This window comes from Callithrix jacchus, chromosome 1 (assembly GCF_049354715.1).
Source record: "Callithrix jacchus isolate 240 chromosome 1, calJac240_pri, whole genome shotgun sequence".
NCBI classification, from domain to species: domain Eukaryota; kingdom Metazoa; phylum Chordata; class Mammalia; order Primates; family Cebidae; genus Callithrix; species Callithrix jacchus.
In genome coordinates this window covers 179,154,396-179,180,707 of record NC_133502.1, presented here as the reverse complement: position 1 = coordinate 179,180,707, position 26,312 = coordinate 179,154,396, and the positions used below count along the sequence as shown (strand labels likewise).

The 26,312-nt window shown below is 53.6% G+C and overlaps 1 protein-coding gene across 3 annotated transcripts in view; it reads right to left on the bottom strand.

The window, feature by feature from the left end:
• Positions 1–1,787: 1,787 nt before the first annotated feature.
• The window catches only part of ASS1 (argininosuccinate synthase 1), a 65,446-nt gene continuing 40,921 nt past the window's right edge, over positions 1,788–26,312 (bottom strand). For all 3 annotated transcript variants that reach the window (XM_009004213.4, XM_009004208.5, XM_054237105.2), the window contains 7 exons: positions 25,630–25,720; positions 22,870–22,954; positions 22,238–22,302; positions 13,432–13,563; positions 8,134–8,290; positions 3,392–3,457; positions 1,788–2,069 (listed from right to left, as the gene is read on the bottom strand). In XM_009004213.4, coding sequence (XP_009002461.1) covers positions 2,024–2,069; positions 3,392–3,457; positions 8,134–8,290; positions 13,432–13,563; positions 22,238–22,302; positions 22,870–22,954; positions 25,630–25,720 — 642 coding nt within the window. In that variant the 3' untranslated portion in view covers positions 1,788–2,023. The remainder of the gene's footprint in view (positions 2,070–3,391; positions 3,458–8,133; positions 8,291–13,431; positions 13,564–22,237; positions 22,303–22,869; positions 22,955–25,629; positions 25,721–26,312) is intronic.

Genomic DNA, 26,312 nt, shown 5'->3' with positions numbered 1-26,312 from the left:
TTAGCCAAAAAGAAAAAAAAAGGGAGAAGAAAAAATAGGATTGACAAGAAATATACCAAATATGGCTGTGCGTGGTGGCTCATGCCTGCAATCCCAGCACTCTGGGAGGCTGAGGTCAGGCTGGTCTCAAACTCCTGACCTCATGATCCATTCACGTTGGCTTCCCAAAGTACTGGCCAGTTTTTTCTTTTCTTAAAGATGCAGCTTATCGCTGTGGTTAAAGACATAATGGCTGGGTGCAGTGTCTCATGCCAGTAATTCCAGCACTTTGGGAGACTGAGGCGGGTGGATCACCTGAGGTCAGGAGTTTGAGACCAGCCTGAACATGGTGAAACCCCATCTCTACTAAAAAATAGCCAGGTGTGGTGGTAGGTGTCTGTAATCCCAGCTACTCGGGAGGCTGAGGCAGGGGAATTGCTTGAACCTGGTAGGCAGAAGTTGCAGTGAGCCGAGATCGTGCCACTGCACTCCAGTCCGGGCAACAGAGTGAGACTCTGTCTCAAAAAAAAGACATAAACACACAAGATTTGAGGGCTGTCAGGCCAGGGTTTGGTTCTTGGTTCTGTCACTGGGTAACTGAGGGGTTCTGGCAAATCGATTTATCTGCAGCTTCATTGCTGCCTCTGCATAATGGAGATGGAAGTGTCCACTTCATAGTGTGGTTTTTAAGATTTAATGAGATAACGTGAATAAAGTGTGTAGCAAAGTGTTTGGCACAAAGCTAATATTATTATTGCCGTGGACATTTATCATCTGAGGAAAATAAGTTTTAAAGGCAAAACTTCTTTTGTGAGAACTCTTCATGGACACAGGCAGTGGAATAGTGGCCAGGCAATCCCTGAGGTCAGTGTCTGAGTTCAGAACCAGGACAAAGCACAGCGCAAGCAGCACTCACGCCTTCCCAGTGAAGATGCTTTTGGTTGCAAGGACCAGAAACTCCCTCACTGAGCTGGAGACCTGAATTCATTATGAGATCAGGTGTCAGGGAAACCAGGCCAAGAGATGGTCACCAGCTTTCATGGAATACTGGAATAGGAATAGGGACTCTAATCCTATGACCCTCTTTTCCCACACTTTTCCTTCTGCTCTGGTCCCAGGTCCACAGCCTCCCACTGTTACATGTTCTCACTTCAGGTACTTCCGGCCACTTGCCCAATTCCTGGGGGTTCTGATTGGCTAGCTTGGGTCAGGTGTCCATCCATGGTCCAATCAGATATGATGGGGGGGGCAGGATCACAGTACAAATATGGCTGCTTTGGGGCCTGGTGTGTGGAACAAGGGAGGTAGTGGTAAGTCCTGTGCCTACTTTTTTCTCCTCTGTTCAGGCCTCTCCCTCCTCCTCCATGGTTTAGGCTACTTTAGGCCACGCATCTGTGGTGAGGGAGTATCCTAGGGTCACTCATGGTGGATCTATGTAGAAGCTCCCTTTGGGCTGTGAATAAAGGTGGTCCCCAGAGAAAGGCCTGTGGGTGTTGTCCCCAAAATGCATCCCTTAAACTTTGTTGGCTTCCTGGCATACACCACAGGGCCACAGTTGGTGACAGATTCCCAGGCTGCTGGCTAGGATCTGACCCAGGTGGCCAATTCTGGATTCCTAGTTTTTGCTGGAGAAGGGACAACTCTCCCAGAATAACAGGATGTCTGGTAAATGGTGGCCTTCGACAGCACTTAGTCCGAAAACACAAAAGTTGGGCTAAGAAAAGCATAATTAACTACACACACACACACACACACACACACACACTCTCTCTCTCTCTCTCTCTGTATAAAGAAACAAAAGACTAGTGTATCTTTTAATTGTCATTTTATAGCTTCCCACTGCAGCTGCCCCCCGCCACCCTTCCCTTCGACGACAAGGTTTGCAGGCTTCAGGGGGACCAGGGAACAAAGCCGGGGCCTGGCAGCCCCACTAGGCTGCCAGCCGGGGAGAACAAGTCACAATTACAAATTATCACAACAATTAGCGCCTGTACTTGGGGGATCTGCAAATTGAGGCGGCCCCGGCTCCTCATTGTACAGGGGTCTATTTGGCAGTGACCTTGCTCTGGAGACGATGATATTCCTTCAGCCTGTAAACCAGATTCAAAACAAAGAAAAATGTAAATGAACAATAACAACACACCCTGGGTTCCATTAATTCAGGCAGAACTGGGGTGGCGGGGGCAGCTGTTTGTTAAGATGTGTGTGAAGTTGTCTTTTTTTCTATTCCCTCTCCTGCCCTGGCCCCTCCTGGCCTCCAATCAAGATAATGTAATTAATTTATCTCAGAGGGAGAACATTGTTTGTCATTGTTGAAGACAAAGCATTTAACTGGCAATGGGAGACATGAAGAGGCCATTATGAAAGCCCCGTGTGTTCTGGGCCATTTAAAAGGGTTTATAGAGTCATAAAATACAAACAGAGGGTGCAGGAGGCAGGGGGGTGGAGGTGATGAGAGGAAGGGAGAGGACCCTGGGCAGATGGGCGGGATCCAGTGTCTCTCGGGGCATGAGGCACCTCCAGGGACAAGAGGCTGGCTCTAGGAGAAAATGGTGGCTCTGTGCCCAGGGCATGATGTTAGCAAGAGGAGAGAGAGACTCAGATCTTCTAGACCCCAATCGTCAAGGGAGCTGGTGAGGAAGGACCAGGCCAGGCCTTCAGACTCAGCTCCACCTCCTCCTTGTTACTTAACCACTCAGCCTCTTTCCAGGTAGTTGCAAATTTTGTGTAAGAATTAAGTGACACAACCTAGGAGAGTGCCCCAGAGCAGCTTAGTCTGTGTTAGCTTCTGGTGACAAACAACCCCGTTTGATGGTGAGCAGCGGCCCTGGGCTGAGAGTGCTTGCTGCTGGCACTGCCCCTGGCTCTTCCGGCATTCCAGTGTCTAAGCCTGAGAGCCGCATGCTTGATCTCCACAGGCTCAGACTGAACCTTTGCTGCATCTGTGAGGCAGGTACAGTTGACACCCTGCTGGCAACTCCCAGAGAATCAAAGGTCTGAGTGGCTTCAGATGACATGTACCACCTGCCTGGGTCATGGAGATGCACGTGGCTAGGATGGCTTCCAGCTAAGAGGACAGCTCAGGTATGGTGACAGAAAACAAAGGCTTCTCTCCACCTCTAGGCTATTTCCTTGTTTAACCTGCCCAGCAAAGGAGCTCATAGTGGAGTCTCTGTGGCTTAGGGGGAGGGGAGGGCAAGTATCAGAGGCATGGGGTGGGACACAGGAACCTGGGACCCCAGTGCCTCGGACCCTCTAGTTACTGTTGGCTAACAAGGAATGCCTGAGGATGCTGTGGGCAGATGGACAGGAAAGTGGGGTTTGTCTAGGGCAGGGCAGCAATCAAGGTCCCATCAAAGCCTACCCTTTACACCTGGGGGCTCTGAAGGCCTGTCAGGGCTGTGTGTCTTACCTGAGGGAATTGATGTTGATGAAGCCGGTGGCATCAATTGGCTCATAGTCACCCTGAACGTTCATGCTGCGAGGAGAGAAGAAGCTTGTCAGGTCAGTCTGGCCCTGGCCTCTGCTCGAAGGGAGGACTGCTGGGGCCAGGAGCAGCCCCACCTCCCAGATGCCAGGTCATTTCCCCTGTGTGGGTCTAAACCCTCCCTGCACATTGGCTTTCCATTTAATTTCTTTTTGAGACAGTCTCACTGTCTCAAAAGTGCAGTGAGTGCAGTGGTGCCACTTGGCTCACTGCAACCTCCGCCTCTCATGTTCAAGCGGTTCTCCTGCCAGCGCGTGCCACCTCACCCAGCTAACTTTTGTATTTTTAGTCAAGAAGGGGTTTCACCATGTTGGCCAGGATGGTCTTGATCTCTTGACCTCAGCCTCCCAAGTGCTGGGATTACAGGCATGAGCCACTGAGCCTGGCCCTGTTTAATTTCTGTACCCAGGGAACCCTATTCTAGGCCAGGCACCAACCCAGAGGCTGGAGAGCCTTAGTGGGGCATGCAGCAGCCTCTTCCCTGCTACACAACATGGCAGGAGGCTAGGAGCAGCAGCCCCAAAACTCACCCTATGAAATGCTACTGACCAGGGCACTCCGTGTGTAAATGGAGTATTCGTCCAACCAGCTGTGCCCTTGAGACTCTGTGGATGGCATCCGGTGACCTGAAGGCTCAGGAGGCCTTGGGGTGTGAATTGGAACCCCACAAAGGCATTTCTCGAGCTGCGGGGAGGCCTCTAGCATTCACAGCAGGATTGGCCCACTAAGTCACCTTTCCCCTCATTTGTCCAACCAGTTAGACCTCATTTAATCCATCCTGAAACCTGGGCACCCACGACCAGCCTGTCATGGAAGATGCTAGGTTGACCGCTGCTGTACTCAGCAAAGATTTTAACTCTCTACAGTTTCCATCACCCAGACTTACCAGCCTTCTGCTTTGGGCATTCCAACCTTCCTAACTATGGCCATCACTCCAGTCTGGCCGACTGGGGTTTGCCTCCTGGCTCTACCACCTACCACCAGAGAGCGCAGGGTGAGTATTCGTGCACTCAGAGCCTCGGCCTCACACTGTGAGATGCGTGATGGTGGTTAGCTCTCAACGTCACTTTTAGCTCATATGAAATAACATAGCTGGTGCCTGGCACATGGTGAGTACCTACTAGTACTAACACTATTCATTCACTCATTCATTTATTAAGCCCTTGCTGCCTGCCAGGTGCTGTGCCAGGTGCCAAGGAAGGAACAGCAAGAGTGGTGTCCACAGGGAGGGGCCAGACATAAGCAAGCAATCACCCATCACCTTTGTACAGTTGTGCTAAGTACCTAGGGCACGTGGACTCAGGTGCCTCCCACTCTACAAGGCCAGCCTCTGAGAGGATGGGGTCCCTTGTCATGTCCTGCTCTGAATCAGTGTCTTGTCTGAACTCCAGCTTTGGCACAACACTGACCCAAGGTTCCCAATGACAAGGAGGTAGCCTGTCCCCACAGGGGCCCTTCTTGAGAGGTGAGATTGGCAGCAGTGGTGGGGGGTAGAGGCAGGAGGATCTGCTGCTTTGAGACCCTGAGGCTGGACTTCTGACTAGTTCTTTGGGGACTGTGGACTTTCTACAAGAACTAATGGGGTTCTCTGCATCTGCACGGCCCCGGTGGCTTGTTCAGGACCTGGGCCCTGACCTTCACCAGGCCTTGAAGCCGGTGGGCATATGGAACTCTCTGCAAAGTCACCCCATGTTCCTTCACCTCCTTGACCGACCTCCCTCCCTCCTCTACACCTCCATGGCCCCTCCAGGGCTCAGACACTGAAGCTACCAGAAGCTTGGGTTCCCTGGAAGAGGAGGAGATGGCAGACTATGCTGGCTACCCCTTACTGTGCATGCAGTCACTGCTTAGGAAGGGCTGGACCAATCTCCTCTGATCCCTTAAACAGACCTTGTTTCGGAAACCGAGCCTCAGCCCCACTGGCCCCTGTATTCGACCCAAAGAAAATGCAGGACACAGAATCCCCCACCTCTGTGTCCATCTGTCCCTTCACCTCCTTCTCTCACAAGTCGCAACAAACTCTCCTATCTCCTACCCCAAGGTGCGACTGTCCCAACTGCCCTGGCAGCTCCTGCAGAGAGGGTCCACATCCAGGGACAAACTTGTCCCATGAGGCTGCTGGGAGTTTCAAGAGGGGTCTCTCAGGAACTAAAAAACCTCTTTTTTAAAATTGTGGTGTGAGGTAAGGGGGGAGGTGGAAAAAGAGTTTACAATGATTTTTTTTTTTTTTACCTCCCCTGACGGTCTACAGAAAACCTCTGTGCTTTTATTTTTGCTCATTCGAGTGGCTCTGACCTGCTCTATAATTACGTTACTTTCTACCTACTGTGCCGCGGCATTTCCAGTTCTGCTACCTCTCGTGGCTTCCTCGCTGGTCCCTGTGACGCTGTCACTCAAGGGCTTTCAAGCCAGCGATGTAGAAATCAAAAAGAAAAGGGAAATGGTCGGAGACACAGTGAGAATAAATGCTCCTGCTTTTCTCTTTTCCCCCTTTCCCTTTTTACTTTATTCATTTAATCTCCCTGAGTGAGACTGTAAGGCTTAATGAAGGGTTGGACAGATTATTAGAGGCTGTTGATTTGGAGGGGGAGGGAAGAAAGAGCCAGAGAGAGAAAGAGAGAAGATAATTTGACATTTACCCCGACTGATCTAAACTGATTCAGTTGTATTTATGGCTTATAAAGTGTTTAGAAAGATTGGAGGGGGGAGAAACTCAACATGGCAAGGAGAAGGGAAAGAAAAAATAATATTGACTGCCAAACAAGATGCGCACTTTAATTCCCAACCGGCCTCTGGGAGGGAGGGGCTGGCCTCAGCCTGAGCCAAGCTGGGCCTTGGGGGCCCCATGTCCAGTGGGGGCTGTCTGTCCCACAGCGGCATGCCCCATCTCATGTTTGGCCAGGTGACCTCTGGAGGTGACACTTCATCCTTTGGTGCAGGTCACTCCCATCCATGGGGCAGACAGGAGAGTAGCCAGTCATTACCTGCTACCTTTGTCCTGCCTCTCCAGGGGCTCCTATGCGGCCATCCTCTGCCTGGTCCGTCACTGAGAAACCTCCTCACAGTTCCACTTGTGTTTCCTCCCCTCCACCCTTTTTTTAAGAGACCGTGCCTAGCTTCATTGCTAAGGCTGGAGTACAGTGGTGCAATCATAGCTCACTGCAGTCTTCAACTCCTGGGCTAAAGTGATCCTCCTGTCTCTGCCTCCTGAGTAGGTAGAACTACAGGTGCATGCCAGCACGCCTGGCTAATATGTATTTTTTGAGACAGGGTTTCGCTTAATTGCCCAGGCTGGAGTGCAGTGGCATGATCATGGCTCACGACACCCTTGATCTCCCAGGCTCAAGCAAGAGATACTCCCACCTTAGCCTCCCAAGTAGTTGAGATCACTAACGCATGCCACCACGCTTGGCTAATTTTTTTGATTTTTTTTTTAGTAGAGACGAGGTCTCACTATGTTGCCCAGGCTGGTCTTGAATTCCTGAGCTCAAGGGATGCTCTCATCTTGGCCACCCAAAGTGCTGGGATTATAGGCATGAGCCACCATGCCTGGCATAATTAAAAAATTTTTTTGTAGAGATGGGGGTCTTGCTATGTTGCCCAGGCTGGTCTTGAACTCCTGGCCTCAAGCGATCCTCCTGCTTTGGCCTCCCATAAGAGTTGGGATTACAGGCGTGAGCCATCTTGCCTGGCTAGTTCCTTTCTTGTTTCACTCCACACTCTCCCTTAGGCAGTCTCCTCTTGGTCCAGGGCTTTGGAGAACATCAAAATGCCTATGATGCTCCAGTGCCTTCAACCTAGATTCTCCTCAACTCTAGACCCCATTGTCCAACAGTGGCCTTCTAGTTTTCCTAGCTAGCTCAAAAGAAACCCATGCTAGTGACACCTAAATCCAAATTCACGATCCTCCCTCAAGAGCATTTTCTCAACCCAGGGATTGCACCCAGCTGCTCATGACCCTGCCATTTCAGTCCCTTCCAGATTTTTGTCACATCTCCCTGCTGCTATCTAGTCCCAGAACCACCAACCTGGTCCAAGCTGCCAGCATTTCCACAGGTGCCCTCCCCGCTCCCCACATACTCAAATCCTTTCTCCAGAGCAGCCAGGGGGACTCTCTAAATGCACAGATCTGATCTTGCACTTCCCTTTAAGATCTAGCTTCGACTCCCTCCCCCTGGCCTCTCTCACCCTCCCACTCCCCCTCTTCACCTGTTAACTCCTTTGCTATTATTTGAATAGCAAAGGAGCTTCTCCACAACCACAATTATTCTTTATATATATTTTGAGACCAGGTCTCTCTATACTGCCCAGGCTGGCCTCAAACTGTCCTCCCACCTCGGCCTCCTGAGTGGCTGAAATTACAGGCATGCACCATCCCTCCTAGCCAACCCCAGTTATTATACCCAGCCAGAGTATCCTGCATTCCTCACCTTAGACAAGACCGTCACCACTTTGTCTAATTCTACATTCTTGTGATAGTTTGATCCAAGCCTTTCTCCCCAGCTGTACATTCCACTGGGGCATGGCGGTGTCTATACATTCCGTGACCGTCTCTCTGTGCTCTGCACAGCTCCTGACATGTACTCAGGTACAGATGTCTAGAGGATCCAGTCAAAAGCCAGGCTCCGTGCGTAAGCGGGGAACAGGGCGAGGTGTGGGGCACCTACCTCACCAGCTCCTCGTTGTAGAGAGACAGTGGGGACTCCCGGCCGAGGATGTACACCTGGCCCTTCAAGACGGACACCTGCACTTTCCCTTCCACTCGCTCCTGGGACTTGGCGATGCAGTGGCGGACAAATTCACACTCAGGGCTGTGCCAGAAACCTGAGGGGAAGAAAACAAGAGGGTACTAGGGAGGCCTCCTGCACTGCCTGCCATAGGTGAGAGCACAGGAACGGTGCCAGTGCTTCGCCCTGCCACGCAGACCTTGACTGCCTCCCACAAGTTGGCACAATATGCACTTGCCCGTGACCAAACTGAAGACCATGCTTTCATAGTCCTGTCCTGTGGGTAAGGAAGAGGCCACCTAGGTCACTTCCTAAAGGTCAGGAGGGAAGTGACCCGCTGCTTCATGCCACAAGTGTTCAGGAAGCGCCACATGCCAGGAAGTGGGGGCACAGTGGTAGAGGGACCCCATCTCCAGCCCACCTTGGGCTCTAATCTTGGTGGGGGAGGCAGAAGACCTCAGGACTCAGAGGCACATGCTGCCTGGGGCTTGGTCACGTGGGTGTGCAGTGTGCAGCTGGGTGGTGGTTCAGGATCAGACCATGGCCATGTATAGCCTTCCCTCTCTGTGCCTCTGTTTCCCCATCTGTTGAGTGGGGGTGTCACAGTAATATTGCTTGTGGAGGCCCTAGCACTGAGCAGCACCAGCCTTAGGAGCCACTGCAAACTGGAGTCCTGGCTGGAGCCCGCCCCTGAGGGCGGGCCGGCCCCCTGGACTCGGTGAGCTGTTCTCTGCATCCTGCTACTGTTTTCCTAGGCAGATGGAATATGTCTGCAGAGATAAGCAGCAGCACTGTGCTCGGGCTTTCATCTGCGCTAGCTCCTTCAATCTTCATAGACGGCCCTCAGCCCCTCTCCTTTCTGGGTGAGGAAGGGAGGCTCAGGGAAGTGAAACTTCTCTGGGATCATACAGGCTGGAAGCAGGGAGCCTGCATCTGACTTCTGTTGGCCCACGTTGTAACAGCTCTGCTCCCTGTGATACACTTGGAGCTTTCTCCGTGACTGGAGCATCCCTTGGTGTGAAGGTGGGGGCAGGAGGTGCCTGAGAAACAGGCTCCCTTCCCTCTCCCCCAGAGCACTAAAGGCCAGGGAGGGGTAGTGCTCAGACCCCAGTCTGCCCCGGGCCTCTTTCTAGTCCCTGGGACCAAGGGGCAGGCAGGCAGGCCACGGCAGAGGGGGAGGGACAAGGCAAGGCTAGGGTTTCCTGAAACAGAGCTGGGAAGGTGAGCCCACCTGGGCAGCTGTGGGGCCAGATGGCACATGATCTCCTGCCCTGATAAAGGGCTGGGTCAGGCCTGGAGCTTCGGCTATTGTGGGAGGCCCAGGCCCCTGGGGGCACCTGCTGAGGCCCTCCGTGGGAAAGGGGACAGGCCTGCTCTGGGATGGGGTCCTAGGGCTTGCAGAGCTGGGGGAGGGCCAGTCAGGGAGAGTAGAGGTTGAATCCTTGCTCTCCAGGGTCCCACCCTTTGAGTCCACATCCCAGCCACACTTCAACAAGTGCTGCAACCTCCCTGTGCCTCAGTTTCTTCATTTGCACAGTGAGAAAATACACTCACCAACGGTTGTGTGGTTTCAGTGAGAATGCATACAGAGTGCTAAGCATTTTGCATTTGCAGTTTGAACACCATGCCCTGTGCCAACCCTCACTCTACACGGCGGGGGCAGGGGAGAGAGGCCCAGAGAAGGAAAGAACCTGTCCAAGTCCACACAGCAAGACTGTGGAAGAGCACGGGTCTCCTAACTCTGGCCTAGGGCTTTTTCCAACACAGCCTGAGACCCTTGTCCTCCCAGCCCCCTAGGCCCTGGTGTCTTGGGCTTGGCCATCTTTTGATGGAGCTGGGATAATTAGCCCATCAAGTTTCCAGGCTGGAAGACAGGCAGGAGATGGAGGCAAAGATAGGGAAGACAGATCTCCGTGGGAGCAACTGGCCCGAGCGTTATCTCAGAATCTTCTACCTCTGCCCCACGGGGGTCTTCTGCTCAGATTTCTTTTCCCAGCGGACCCAGCCTGGGCTGGGGGACAGAGAAACTGGCATGAACTGCATGGGGGGAGACCCTGTACCCCCCAGGCCTGCTGATGAACTGTGGGCGGGGCTTAGGCTGAGCTGGAGAGAGATCCCTCCCCCATGCTGCTAGGCCCAGCCAGACACAGGCGATCCTTTCTAACTGGAACAATGCTGTGTGAGTTGTACATTATACCCATTTTACTGCCGAAGAAATGGAGGTGAGGGAAGAAGAGGCAAGCTATACCCCCTAAATGAGATGCTCCATTGGGCCCTGCTGGGGTCCTGCCAGGCCAACCCTGCACGCCATTCCTGGAGACAGTCTGCCTGCAGCCCATACAGCCAGACCAGGAAATCTGGAAATGGCAGGAGAGGAGCCAGCCAGCCGCATAGACACAGATGCAGGGAGGCAGTGATCACAGAACCCAGGGCCTCTGGGAGTAAGGCTGGGACAGGAGGGCTTCCCTGTGCCTCATCCTCCCTATCTGTGCCCTGAGACCACAGGGGCTCTGAGGATGCCAAGCACTATCTCAGAGTGAGGGGGGCCCTCTACCCATGAGCTAGACAGGACTGGGAAGAGACCCTGGTGTGCTCTCAGCCTGCTGCCCTTTATTTGATAGGAGGGGAAACAGAGGCTTGGGGAAGCCACAGACCTGCTCAAGACCATTAGCCCAGCCAGAGGCAAGACCCCAGGGCCCCGCCTTCACACTGGGAAAGCACGCCAGGTGTGCGAAGTTATTTCACATGCTGGAGTAAGCACTCGCCTGCCAGACACTGCTTCAGATGCTTCCCAAATACTTATGCATTTAGTCCTCACCACCAGTCAGAACTCATCCCCACGCTTCACATGGGAAAACTGAGGCCTCGGGAGGTTAAGTAACATGCTCAAGCAAAGCCCTGGTCTATACCATATCTGTATCCCTCATGGGAAAATTGCATCAAACGGCCCCTCTGAGCTATGGCGCTCAGCCTGCTGCCCGAGGCCGATCTTGACGTCTGTGGAGCCCTGGACCTCAGCGGACAGGGGCAAAGTCAGTATTAGTGATAACTACCTGGACGAAGCCCCCTCCTCTCTGATAACCACCAGGAAGAAGCCCCCTCCTCTCTGATAATCACCAGGAAGAAGCCCCCTCCTCTCCCTCGCCTCCGCTCTGAAGTTGTGTTTCCTAATCATCGTACCTCAGTTTAGGATGTAGAGGGCTTGTCGCTGACAGAGCAGGGACTCCACCCAGCCAGCCCCATGTAGAGGCATTGTGACTGCAGCCAGGAGCCAAACTATGTCCTACGTCCGGGGCTCCCCTGTCCATGCCGCCGTACCCCTTGATCACCAGCGTTCTGGAATCTGGTGGAGTAACTGGGAACTTGGCCGCTGAAGCTGGCCTAAACCAGGATCAGAGCTGGCAGGAGAGCCTGGGCGACTGCCTTCAGCTGGGGGACCTCCATTTCCTCACCTCTGCACAGCTAATATTAGATAATGCCTGTCAGGTGCCCAGCTCAGCCTGGCAGCAAGACAGCAGGATTAGTGGCAGCCATGGCCAGTGGCATCAGCCTCTGCAGCGGCCCCCAGAGCAGCTGGGCCTGGTGTGCGCTCCTCTGCCACGTCTTAATGATTCGCTCACTTTGTAACCAAAATCCTCCTTTCAGGATTGCAATCCCTCCAGGCTGGAGAGCCCCGCAGGAGGCAATGGTATTTAAGCACCTGTCTATACCTGGGAAGGGGGACAGAACTCAGCTTCAAAGCTGCCAGGAACAATGGCAGGGAGAAATAACACCACCCAATAACCACCGAGACCTCTGAAATCCTGAGATGAGTTACCATGATTAGGAGGCTTAAAAGGAAATAAACCCTGGGAGTGGAGGGGAAGAGGCGGGGAGGAGAGCTTAGCCCAGATAGCTATTCTATTAACTAACTTTGCATGGATCCCCTGACATCCAGGGCTGGAGTGCAATGGCGCCATCTCAGCTCACTGCAACCTCTGCCTCTCAGGGTTCCCCTGCCTCAGCCTCCCAAGTAGCTAGAATTACAGGCATGCACCACCATGCCCAGCTAATTTTTGTATTTTTAGTAGAGAGAGTTTCGCCATGTTGACCCAGCTGGTCTTGAACTCCTGACCTCCGTGCCTGGTGACACTTGAATTTTATATAATTTGTCATGAAATAGCATTAAACATTTTTTTTCCTCCCAACCATTTAAAAATGTAAAAACTGGCCAGGCACAGTGGCTCATGCCTGTAATCCCAGCACTTTGGGAGGCCAAGGCGGGCAGATCACCTGAGGTCAGGAGTTCGAGACCAGCCTGACCAACATGGTGAAACCCCGTCTCTACTAAAAATACAAAAATTAGCTGGACATGGTGGTGGGTGCCTGTAATCCCAGCTACTCGGTAGGCTGAGGCAGGAGAATCGCTTGAACCAGGGAGGGTGGAGGTTGCAGTGAGCCAAGATCACACCATTGCACTCCAGCCTGGGTAACAAGAGTGAAAATGTCTCAAATAAATAAATAAAATACAAATGTAAAACTAAAAACTATTCTTAGCTCATGGGCTGAAGAAAAAGGTGACAGGCTGGATTTGACTTAGGAACTGTAGTTTGGAGACCCCTGTTATACCACATGAGGATTAGATTTTGAGTCAGGAGGCCTGGAAACCCAGGCTCCTCACCTGCAAAATGGGGACACCCCCAACAGGGGTGCTCATGTCACCCACTGGTCCTTCCACACATGGGCTGGGTGTGTGGCAAGGCTCAGGCCTGCCACCCCATGGCCACCCCGGTGTTTTCACAGTCAAGATCTGGCTCCTGCAATACTGGGATCTGGGGCTGAATTCCTGGAGTAGATCCAGGTTCTGCCTAGAGACAGCCTGACCTGGGGGGTCAAACCCAGCTAGACCACCTCTGGTTTTATCCTTTCCTTCTCAGCCTCAGTCTCCTCACGTGTACAGGGAGCTGCAGACGTCCTAGGAAGGTTGTGCGGACCATGTGGGACGAGGCATGCTGCCACAGTGCCCAGCACCTGGCATGTGCTGGAGTCAGGCAAACTGGGTGGTGGAGGCTGCTGGACACCTTGAAAGGCTGGTGCATCTCCCTGGACATGCCCCATGGCAAGACAGGTCTCAGCAGCCCCTGCTCCCTGCACTTTCCCTCAACCCCCTTTAGCCCGTGTCTTTTGGGGCCTCACCTGAGGGTGATTTGGGATCCCTTGTGGGACGGTTAAAGGGGGCAGCCACAGAGACTTACGCACCAGTATAGACCAGCTCGGCGAATTTCAAGCCCAGGCCTTGTTTGATTTTGCGCACTTCCCGGTCCATGGTGAAAGCCTCGATGTCTAAATGAGCGTGGTAAAGGATGGTGCCTGCTGGGGTCTCGTAGATACCTAGCCATTTTTCCAGGCAGGGGGAAAAGGAGGAAAAAGAGAGAAACGCATGAAACCCAAACTGTCAGCAAATGACAGAAAAAAAAAAAATAATAATGATTCGTCTGACAGGAGACAAGCCGGTCGGACCCATTCACTCCCAGCTTGCTGCAAAATGCATCTGTCATTATGTTCATGCTGGGGCCACGACAGTCCACTCTGCGGCTTGCGGAGAAAATGTCTAGATGCCCCCTTTGAAGGGGCCCTCAGACGCTAGAAAATGACAGGGTTTCGGAGCAGCAACCCCTCCCTCCCCATGCATGCCCACCGGCCCAAGGTTGAAAGCCTGTAATTAAAGCCACTATGGTAGAGCCCGGGGCCCCAAATATCCCTTCCTCCCTTCCACGAGAGAGCCAGCGGCGGGGGTGGCTGTGCATGTGTACACATGTGTATACACGTGCCACCTTCAGCCCAAGGGGCCCCTGGGGCCAGGTCTCTCCAGAGGCCACTGGGGTGACAGAGTAGGGCTGACCCCACTATACAGATGCGGAAACTGAGTCCAAGAAGAGAAATGGTTTGCTCTAGGAGGAGCTGGGAACTGGATCTAGGCCTCCGAGTCCCTCACCAGTGCTGTCTGCTGCCCTGTGGGTCAACTGGCCATGGAAGCCCCACCCTGGAAGGTCAGGGGGATGGGATTGCTCAAGTCCCCTCTTGTGACCTGAGGCCCAGTCCCTCCATTTGCAAAACAACCTGCCTGGAACAGATGATCTCTGAGTGACACAGTGGTGCCTGGCCCTGGGCTGATCTGGGTCTGGGGAAGGCCCCCTCTGCCGCACCCTACTGCACTGGAGGACAGTGGGGCACCAAGAGGCAGGACTGCTCACGTCACACAGCCCAGGCCACCAGGAATGCAACCTCTCAAATCAACCTCAGAGAGCTGGCCTTGGGCAAACCCACCCCTTAGCTGCTGCCTGGGTGGAGCAGGGCTGAAGCCCCCATCTCCATGGATTCTACGCGGCAAACTTCCTTTCTTCCACCATAAGATGTTACATCACTAAAAGGGCCAGGCTGTCAATTATCCTGGGAATCTACTAATAGATCCTTAGTCATCTACGAACATCACTTTTCTACACTGGCTGCTTGGAAAAAAAACGAAGGATCTGTACACTCATGTTCGTAGCAGCATTTATCACAACAGCCAAGAGACGGAAGTGAGCTAGGTGTGGAGGGATGAGTGAATAAGCAAATGTGGTCCATGCATACAGTGGAGTATTATTCAGCCTCAAAGAAGGAGGCCAGGTGCAATGGCTCACACCTGTAATCCCAGCACTTTGGGAGGCCGAGGTGGGCAGATCACCTGAGGTCAGGAGTTCAAGACCAGCCTGGCCAACATGATGAAACCCCATCTCTACTAAAAATACCAAAACAATTAGCTAAGCCTGGTGGTACACCCCTGTAGTCCCAGCTACTGGGGAGGCTGAGGCACGAGGATCGCTTGAGCCAGGGAGGCAGAGGTTGCAGTGAGCCAAGATCACACTACTGAACTCAAACCTGGGTGACAAAGCAAGACTCAGTCTTAAAAAAAAAAGGAGAGGGCAAGGAAATCCTGACACATGCCACAGCATAAGCGTTAAGGACGTTATGCTAAGTGAAACAAGCCAGGCACACAGAAATAAACACTCTTATGTTCCACCGATAGTAGGTCCCTCGAGTAGTCAGAATCATACAGACAGAAATGGTGGCTGCCAGGGGCTGGGGGAAGGAAAATGGGGAGTGTTTCATAGAGACAGAATCTCAGCTCTGCAAAACGAGAATGTCCTGGAGGTGGAGGGTGGTGATGGCCGCACAGGTCTGTGAATGGGCTGCGGAGCGGCATACTTACACATTTTTTAAATGCTCAATTTTATGTTACACATATTTTACCATAATTTAAAAAATGTTTTAAAAACCACAAAGGAAATGGGTTTTGACTCTGAAGCCCAATGGGGATCTGGGGAGGCTGAGTCCGTCAAGCCCTCGTGCACTAACCAGAAGCTTCCTCCTTGGAGAACTCCTCCGGTCTTTGATCTCTATCTTAGAATCACAGATAGGAAATGTCAGAGCTTGCTGTAAGACCCATTACAATCACTACAGTGCAAACCCAGTATCAGACAGTGGGGGCAGAAGCCCAGCATGCAGAAGAGAGGGCAGAGGCCCCTCTGTGAACTCTGGACTCACCTTCAATCTAGTCCCACACCAGTCTTACAAATGAGAATCTGAGGCCTGTGGAGGGGAGTGGCTTCCCTAGGCACCTGGAGGGAGAATGGGACCAGCATTGGGGTCTCCCATCTTAGCTCCAGGTGGCCTCTAAGGGCCTTTGGGAAAGTAACCGAGTGTTAACCGGAGCTGGAGAGAAATGGCCAAGTCTGGGCTGTTGTGATAGAGGAAATGCTTGGGTTCTCACTGCGGCTCTGATATGCTGGTGTCAGGTCACACACCTGTGAAAGCCCCTTACAGCCACCAGGAACAAATATGAGTATCATGTGCCACGAAAGAGCCCACCCTGCATCATTGGTGGGGGCTGCTGCCCTCGGCAGTCTCTACCATCTAAATCTAGTTGTGACCTTGGAGTAGGAAATGGCCTCTTTCCAAGTTTATGCAGAGGCCCAAGCCCTCAAATCCCTCTGGAGTTCCTCAGGCCTCAGCATTACTCTTGTAAACACAGTTCAAATGGGTCCCTTGTCATTTTCTGCAGAGCAGCTCAGAGCCACAAACCAGGAAGTGGTAAAAAGGCTGATGGAGGCAGAAACAGGAATGGCTGAGAAAAGTCATTACAGACAGCCTTGAGGACAGCACAGGTGTGTGGGGGCTCACACCTGTAATCCCAGCACTTTGGGAGGCTAAGGCGGGAAGACTGCTTGAGCCAAATTCAAAACCAACTTGGGCAACATAGTAAGACCTCATCTCTACAAAAAATTTTTAAATTATCTGGGTGTGGTGGCATGTGCCTGTGGCCCCAGCTACTTGGGAGGCCAAGGTGGGAGGATCCTTTCAGCCCAGGAGTTCAAGACCCCATCTCTACGGAAAAAAAAAAAAAAAAAAAAAAAAGATAAATTAGCTGGGCGAGGTGTGTATGCTACTTGGGAGGACTGCTTGAGCCCGGGAGACTGAGGCTGCATGAGCCATGACTGTGCCACTCACTACAGCCTCGGTGACAGAGCAAGACCCTCTCTGAAAAAAACAAAACATGACCCCAAACAAACATGACAGCGCCAAGCCACCAGAAACGGGAATGGCTCAGTGGTGTGTTTAGAAAGACGGATGTGTGCAGAACCTTCAGAAATCTCTGTCTCCAAAACGGCAGCTGAAACAGAGTTCCAGGAGCAAGTCTTCAATTAGCCTAGAAACCTGGTGACCAGAAATAAAGCAATTTCCCGAGAGCCACCAAGAGCAGGACACTGACGAAGCCCTGCTGGTGCTCCCATCCCGGCACATGGCTGGAAAACAGGCCTTCTAGTGATTAGTTTGGGTACATTTTGGAAAATTCCAGAAACGTGCAAAGCCTGTCCTTATACTGGCCACAGAGTCACAATAGCGCCATCCCGGGCAGGCCAGTAACAGAAGCCGTCCTCATTTTCAATTCCTAGAGACTCAGGCTTGCCTCCCTGCTTTTCTGTCCTTCCTCAGCTGAGCCAACTGGGGGCACAGTCCAAACTATATTTGCAGGACTGGGGCTGAGCACCAGGGTCCTGCAACATGCCTTTACAGAAAGTGCCCAGCTTGGCTTTGCTGTGTGACCTTGGCCGGTCTCAGCCCCTCTCTTAGAACCAGGCAACCCGTCTAGAAAACAAGATTGCCAGTTTCTGCTGCTCTGACGTTCCAGCTTCCTCTGGGACCTACGTGGAAGGTAAGTGTTCAGCTGCAGTGTCCAGCTGTGCCCTACTTATTCACGGTCTAGTCTCGAGAACACTCTAGGACACAGCTTCTCCTCCCATCAGTCTAGAGAGGGGAGAACGCAGGTGGGGTTCAGGGCTCCAGGAAGAGCTATGACTTGCCTAAGGTCCTCCAGCTACTGGCCTATCACAGGTGTCCCCAGGAAAACGAAGCCAGTGCCAAAGGGAGCAGAGAGTGCCTGGTGGGCAGAGGCCAGGCAGAACTCACCTCTTCCTGAGCCCCCAGCACCAGCTTCACGGCTGCCACCCAGAGGGCTCCTGGGCAAGAGAAGAGGCTGCAGCCTTGAAACATACCAGCACAATTAATATTCCTGCTCCTAAGTTAATTGTGACTGATCAAAAAGCTTGTTTTTCAGTTGCTGCTGTCAAAAGTGTGTGTGTGTGTGTGTGTGTGTGTGTGCATTTTAAGGCTCTTCCCTCTCCTCTCCACAGGGGTAGGGGGTACAGATGATGTCTATGTTTTTCTTCTGGAAAATAAAAAGACTTAAAAAAAAAACAGTGACAGAAACCTGATGCTAAAAGGCTACGGATTTCGGGCTTTTGACAGTCGGCATACAAACTACCGCACAGAGAGAAGGAGGAAATGACAGCTGAGCCTCTGTGTTGCCACGGAAGAGACAACAGACATCTTCGGAGTGACACGCACAGCGGCTCCAAGTGTCTATTTTCATCTCCCCGTGTTTACAGGAAAAAGACAGAGGTGTCAGCAGTTCTCTGCTGAGCAGCTTCAATCACACCATAATTACTGCCAAGAAGGGTGCAGGGGGGAGTGTGGAGAAGGGCAAGGAGCTAGGGGTGGCCAGGGGCAGCGGAGTGGGGATAGTGGACAAGCAGGAAGAGGTGGGGACCAAACAGCTGCTGTGGCTCAGATTCTTCTCATCTGTCCCTGAGGCTGCCACGTTGGCCTGGAATGAGCGATTTTGCAGAATTGAGTGGGATCCACCAGCTCAGCTGGGGCCCAGGCTGGGGGTGAAGGCACTTGGACTAAAGGCTCTGGTCCTTTTGGAAGCGGAAGAAGCGATATTTGGAAAATCTGGGGCATGGATGGGGGGTGGGGATGGCTGGAGCCCAAGGGCTCTCCTCTTAGGTACCAGGGCCAAGGCGAGAGGCAGTTGCCATGGTGATGGGAGGCAGGTCAGGGTGGGAACTCTAGCCATCCTCTATGCTCCTGATGCCCGGCAGGCCCCATCCTGGGTGGGCCTCTGGGGCTGAAAACCTCTTTGCTTCACAGATCTCCCTCCATTCTCCATCTGGAATGTTCCAGATGGTGGGTGGGCAGGTTGGGAAAGTGGGTGGCAGCCCTTGTTCCTTCTTGGCCAGAAAGTAGAGGAGTAAGGTGGAAGGGAGACAGGAGGGAAGAGAGGAGAGGGGAGGATGGGGAAAGAGGAAAGGGCAAGGGAGGGAAGAGGGGAAGGAGGAGGAAAGGAAGGCGAGGAGGAGGAGTGAGATGGGCAGGACTGGGAGGAGAGCAGAGAGGGGAGAGAGAAAGGAGGTGAGCACAAGGACGTGCGAGGGCTCCTTCCCTGCTTCGCTCCAGCCTGCCGTGCCCCCCTTCTCCTCCCCACTGATTTCATTTACTTCACTTAATTAGCCCCCCTCCAGAGTTAAAAAGATAATGTGATAATGACATGTGAACAGCCACAATATAGAGAAAGCTACTCCAGCAGCAGCTTCCCCAGCCCCCTGTCCCTGACCCTGAGCGCCGCTGACCAGGCCACCCCAGACCCGCGGTGCTGGCGCTGCCCAACTCCCTACACACCCCCACCCCCCATAAAAAAATCAGCCCTTAACGAATTTCAATTATGAGCTTTGTAAAATCAATACAAATGACATCTTCCCCTTGTACACCGAGATACAGACAATAGCACCTTTCTGCTCTTCCCTCAATATAATTGACGATACCAGCTTCTCTCATTACTGTACACTTAATAAAAAAACCTTGTCATGGGAGAACCCCCAGCGCCTTAATTTATCATCTCTTTCCTTCTCACATGAAATATTTGGAGTAGAGAAATAAAAACAAGACATCACCCTAAAATTACCAAGCAACTTTCTCTTCTCTCCCTAACGCAAAGCAAGAAAATAGGCGAGTGAGGACATCCGGGGGGAGATGATGTGACCTTCTCATCTGGCCCCTTGACAGTTGGAGTTCCAGAGGGAGAAACCTGGCTAAGATCACACGGCAAGTTCTTGCAGTTGGAATCCTGATTTTCTCCCTGTATAATGCTGGCTACATTCTGTGCTTTTGGGGACAGCCTCCAACAGCACCCACCAAGTACCAGGGCAGAGTGAAGGCTGGCTCCAGGAACCTTTCGGCAGGTGGGGGTGAGGAGCCACAGGGGTTGGAACAGACTACTGATCTCATGGCTCTGGCCTTCTATGGGGACAAGGCCCCCATTATGGGAAAAAGGTAGCAAGTCTGCCATCCAGACCCAAACCTATCGTGCATCAGCATCAGGAGGGCTCTGCACAATAACCCCTTTCACAGATGAAGAAGCTCAGGCTCAGGGAAGCTAAGTTGCTTTTCCAATGGTGATGGAGCCAACATCGGGAGTTAGGCCTGGCACCAAAAGCCTTGACCCTTGACACCAGCTCTTTAGTGCGTCTCCCAGGTCTCCGGCTGTTGGTCCCCATCAGACCCAACAGGCCACCTGGGGTGCCTCCCAACATCATCTACCACCCTCTGGAATGCTCTCAGCTCCCATTCCACATTCTACCATGAAGCCTATTCTACTGCCGCCTCCTCCAAGATGTCCTCCCAGAATGTGCAGTCCAGATCTTCCTCACTAACCACCTCCTTCAGTTCATTTTTGCTAGACTCTGCTTGACAATCCCCACCCAGCAGATGCCATTTCAGAGAGACTTCAGGTCAGTCCTCATCTTTCCAACAGGGAAGGCAATACATTTTCATCACGTGCCAATCATAGTGCCTGCAAGCAGCCCTGAGACACCTCTGGAGTCAACAGGATAGTGCCAGCATCGACTGGTGATGCCTGCCACGGGCATGGCAAGGGCATGACAACAGGTGCAGTACTGGAACCCCCCCCCCCCGCCACCTCCCACTGCTGGCAAACTGACAGCTCCCAGAGCATCTGGGCTGCTTCTGTCCCCATTCCACACCCCCTGAGGATGGATGGCTATTTATGGAGCACTTCCAGTTTACCGGTTCCTGCCACCATACCTGAGTTTGAACCCAGATCTCTCTAACTCCAGTCTAAGCTCTTAGCCGTCCACTCCATGCTGCTCTGGGCCCAGATGGCAGTCCTGGTCCTGCCACTGAAGTGCTTGGGATTCGGAGCAAGCCCTTTATCCCACCCCTTCCCGGACCTGGCTTCCCCATCTGTAAATGGGGTGCTGGTCTGTGACTCCCCAGGGTCCCTTCCAGCTCACTGGAGGGTGTATACCGGGCTGGCTTCCAAGGGCAGGCTGCGACAAAGGGGCACCTAGTCATATGTTAATATAGGTAAGAGACAAAGGTAAGCGGATGAAAGGGAGCAGCTAATTAATAACTGTTCTCAAGGCCTTCCTGGCGCTTCAGTTAGGTTGTTTCTCCTGAGTAACAGCAAGCAAGGAGCCAAAACCACAAGAGGCATACCACCCCGCTGCGTTCTGCACTCCCATGCCTTTCCAGCTAAATGCAAACAGGCCAGAGCCAGAGTGATGCAACTCTCAACACTTAACACATTACACTTGGGGAAACTGAGGCCTAGAAATAGATGACAAGTCCAAGGTTATTGGGGAAGGCAGGGCAAACCTGGGACCACCACCATTTCTACTGGCCCACATGGGGTGATGAGCTTTCTGTGGATCTTATAGTCTTAGTAAAAATAGCCCAAGGGACGTGGGGCGGTGACTATACTGTGTGTCTTTTCAAATCGACCCTAAGCAAAGAGATCTGAACACTTACCAAAACAGGAAGCCCTGACCCCATTAGCAGTATTAAAAATTCAGGTCCCCAATCCAGGGGCTCCAACTGCTGAAACCTTGCCCTCTCCCTCTTACGACTCTTCCAGAAAAAATGCAGCATGACTTTATCACACACTGGCAGACCCTCAGGGACCTGAGATCCCCTTGGTATATGAATGGGGAAAATGAGTCCTGGAGAGGTGGGTGTGGTCAAGATGAAATGGTGAGTGGCTGACAAAGGGAATCACGGGTTTTTGACTACTAAGAGAAGGCAGAGGCACCTATTTGGGGACCAGCTGCCCTGCTCCTGGGCCTAGCCGGGGCAGATACGGGGCTAGGCAGCCTAGAGGTCACACTGAGCCTCAGCCCCAACCATCCCTGGAAAAAGGACCCACCAGCCCTGCCTGATGCTGGGACAGGCCCTTAGGCCCTGGCTGGCTCCCAGTGCCTGTGCAGCCACAGCGCCCACCCCTGGCAGGATTCCCACCCTGCCTGGCTGGCGGCCTCCATGCGGCCTTAATGACCACGAAATTGGGCCTGCACGGTCTGCCTCCAAACCCGGCCTGCCTACCCCAAACACAAGACAGTCTGACCTCCAGGCCTGGCCCTGGCCTCCCTGCTCCTCGGAGACTCCTGGCCCTTGCCAGACCCCTCCCAGTCCTTGGACACCCTTCTAACACCCTGAAAGTCAGTGGCAAAGGGCCCATGATCCCCGATTGGCAGGAGGGACACTACGGTCTCAGAAGTGCGGTCAAAGGACTTGCCCCAGGTCGCCCATGTAGCATGGGGTAGTAGCATCTAAATGGGACAAGGTCTCAGGGGTTTGCTGGGCCCTGGGGGGCGCTGAGCATACTCACCTCGGGACTTCATTCCGATGAAGCGGTTCTCCACGATGTCAATTCGTCCCACACCGTGCTTGCCCCTGTGGGAAGATATGGTCAGTTGGGTCCAGGTGCTACTGTAAGGCTCAGTCACCCACACAGCTGGGCTGCCCCAGAGTGGGCACGACTTAGGCCACACGTTAGGCAGCATCTCAGGATCTAAGACTCAGAGGACATCTGAACGGGGTCACCTAGCCCAGGTGCCCACCGGATAGGTGGGGAAACTGAGGCCCAGAGAAGGGATTACCCAGGTGTGAGTTCAAATTGTTCCTTCTGTTATCTGTGTCCTGGGACCCTGCCTGGCACCTTTTCTTTCTGGCTACCTTTTCTTCTATCCTGGTCTGCCTCCAGCCGAGGGCCTGGGAACCCCAGCCTAACGGTCAGGAGGCAGGAGACCCCCTGGGGTTGTATCTTCCAAGGCTAAGGACGACAGAGCCTCTCCTGCCAAACAGGTCTCCTTGGTCAGGGAAACTCTGTAGCCATGGGTATGGGACACAGCCTGGACTCTGTGCCAAGCCTCTGCCGAAACCATTAGCTTCGATGGTCCAGGCTGGGGCTCGCCCGAAACAGCGATTCCCAGGAGGCTGGACAGGGCGGTGGACACTCACGCGACTTCGTTCAGGTACATGAAGAGCTCCAAGGAGGTCTGGTGGGTGGTGCCATCCTTGACGTTGGTCACCTTCACGGGGACCCCTAGGGTGGGAAGAGAGGGCAGTGGGCCTCTGGGCCCGGCTCAGTGGAGAAGCCCGCACCCGCCTCCCCACCCTCTCCCTCCTCCCGCAACGCCTTAAATGGATGTGACAGATATGGACTCCAAATGACTCCTTCAAAAGCCCTGTGCAGGTTGAGGCCTGCTGCAGGGAGAGAAGGGAGGAGAAAGCCCCCCAGAATGAAAGAGAAAATGCAATAAAAACGCTCTCCCCCACCCTCTCATTCTCTTTGCCCCTTTTGCATTTAGGGGCTGTGAAATTGGAACCAGGCCCTGAACTAATTGAATTTCACGCTCCACCATTGTCTTACTCGGAGAGCACCTTCTGTCCCACCAGTCACCCGGGGGCCGCCTGGCCGAGGTGTGGCTGGGCTCAAGCACACACACACTTGCTTGCTCACACACACACACACACACACACACACACAGCCCCCTGCCACGTCTGTCAGGCGGACCCCGAGCCCCGACCCTGTACCCCAGACCCTCACACAGCCATCTGATTGATGGGGGTGACACGGTGCCCGCTCCAGCAGGCGAGGTGTCAGCAGCGTCCCTGAATCCGAGGAGCTGGGTCTGGGTGGCAGGAGGGCAGGAGGGAAGGGGGTGGGGGGGCAGTGGGTGGGTTCGGGGTTGACTCTGAATAGCAAGGGGCACTTTCTCGAGCGGTGTGAAATGAGCAATAAATGTATTGGGGCTAACAAGAGAGCTGAAACAGTGACAAAGAAAAGCTGTTCAAAGTTGGCGGCTAATCCCCCACCCATCTGCCTGGCTCATTACCATGGAGCGAGCCATCGGGTGCCAATCAGGCCTCAATAGCGGCTTTATTAGCCAGGCGCCGCTCGGAGGGGCTTCGCTGAAGGCGCTGTCAGCCTCGCCATTCTTAACCCCCATTTCCAGGGGTTTTATAACTTGGTTGTAAATTGCTATTAAATGTAAGTCTGCCCAATAATGAACCTTAAGCCCCTCTCACCACCCCCTGCCTCTCCCTTTCCCTTTCTCTCCCTCCCCGGTCCTATTATCGGCCTTCGCTGGGGCCTTAGATGGGGCCTGCCCGGGAGAAGAGGTGACATTGTTGGTGCTGCTGCCGGAGAAAGCCTCTTAGCCTTTAAAATAGTTAATAATTAGATTAAAACTTCAAATAAATTAACTAGAGAGTGAATGGGCACTAGCCAGGGGAGGGTTCCTCCCATCTTTCTTTTTCCTTCCAGACAGTCCCCAAATCATGACAATGGGTCACGTTTCTTATCCAGCTCAGCCCTCGGAGCTGCCCTGTTCATCGGGCAGGGCTGCTGGTCCCCGGGACCCTCTGCAGGCTGCCACCCGCCTCCCACCCTTGGGGCTCTCCGGGCTCCTGGGGGCCCCGTGCAGGGAGCCAGGAAGTGCTACTGGGGTCACTCCCACCATCTTCTCAGAGATGATTCTCAAGGGAGGTTCTGTGCCTGCAAACAGGCCTGGGGATCCAGCTGCCTTCGGGGGCCTCTTTGGCCCCCAGTGGGTTGGGACAGATGGAGGGGAGCGAGGAAGATGCTCGCTGGGCTAGCCAGGCTCTTGGGAAAGGCTCAGAAAGGCTTAAAGTACTCAGCCTCCACGACCCCATTCCGTGTACCACGCTGGGCACCTGTGATCATCATCTCCGTGGCCCGTTTTTAGATGATGCACCCAAGGCCCAGCGTGGTGAAGCTGACTGTCAAGGTCACACCAGCAAAGGGAGAGTGGGGCCTGTGGCTCTGCTTCCCCACTAGCCTGGTGCTTCCCCACCCCATCATCCTCTCCAGATGCCTCTCTCCCTCTCATCCCAGTTCTAGTGTGGGCAGGCACTTTGTGGACAGGCAGGCCAGCCCCCTGCTTGGTTCTGGGGTGCCCTCGCTCATGCCCAGCACCACCTCCTCCAGGAAGCCTCCCTGATCTTTGCAACCTCCTGAAAAGGTGCCCCGGTCAGGCCCTCTGAGCCCTCCAAGCCTGGACAAGCATGCCTCGCTTCTCTCTCCTTCCTCCAGGTCAAGAGATGCCTTCTCCCAATCTCAGATACCCAGGCACTCAAGCCAGGCCAGCAAACGCTTCTGGTTGACAGCAGCAAGGAGGAGGGAGTGATCAGGACAGCCCTCACTGCCGAGGGGAGCAAGAGTAGCTGCAGCTTTGAACCTGGGGTCAGCAGGGTGAGGCCTGGAGCAGCTCTGTGAGGACTGGGGAAGCCTTTCCATCTGGGGTCCAGGGGTCCCTGAGGCCAGCTCACAAACACTGTTTACCAAGCACCTTCTGGGGCCAGGGCCTGGGGCTGGGGCTGGATGCTCCCACGCAGGCCTCATTCTACTCCAAGAAAACAGCAGGCACTCTTTCATCCTCAGATACAGGCGAGGAAAATGAGGCCCAGGAAAGCTGAGTCTGTTCAGGAGCTAGAGTGCTCTCATTCCAGACCTGGTACCCACGAACCTGCGTAATGGGCAGCCGAGGGCATGCTCCTCCCAGGCCTAGGGGCATCCATGCTCGTACTGTCTAGGGAAGTGGGCTGTGGGGAGCCCCTGAAGCCCCTGCCTCAACTCTGGCTTCCAGGATGCAGGGGGGTGGTGGGTAAAGAGGGCCTTGGTTTCCAGGCTGGGAGGGGAAAGAGGTCAGGGCCCCAAGAGTCCACCCCCTTCGAGTCCCCACAAGTGGCACATACCTTTTTTGAACTCGATCTCAAGAATGTCAGGGGTGTTGGGGGCTTTGGCCGGGTCCTGGGTCTTTGTGTAGAGACCTGGAGGCGCTTGGTTCTGACAAAAGACAGAAAGAAGTGGGAGGATGACATGCCAGTCCGTGGACCCCTGCACCCCACTCCCTGCAGGGATCTGCACCCCTCTCCCTTGTCCACTTCCCCACCAGCTTGTGGGGTCCAGCAGACACCCCCGCCCCCAGCCTAGAACCAGCCCCGCTTGCCAGGGGCCTGGGAAACAAAGGGCTCAAGAAATCAGACAATTTTTCCCCTCAACTTGATCTCATCTTTTTCTTTGACGCCCCCACAGCTGGAGGTAGAATAGCAGGAGAGGAACAAGTCAGGCAGGAAAAGTGTGACTTTGGAGGAGCGCGGCGGCGTTCCCAGGGCTTCCCGGGAGAGGCACGCACGCTCTCGCCGGCTCGGGAATTGGGGTTTATTCTGCACTGACCGCAAAGCTAATGACTGCGTGTGACCCAGCAGGTGCTCCGGCAAGCCGAGCCGTCCCTGGGGTCCCCAAGGTTAATACTCACAGGGAGAAAAGAGAAGAGCAAAGCAAAAACCCATTTGAAAACACATCAACCTTTATGTATATTTCTTCTTGGGCGTGTTGGAAAACGGGCCTCTCATCTGAGGTGGTGGTGGAGGGGCTG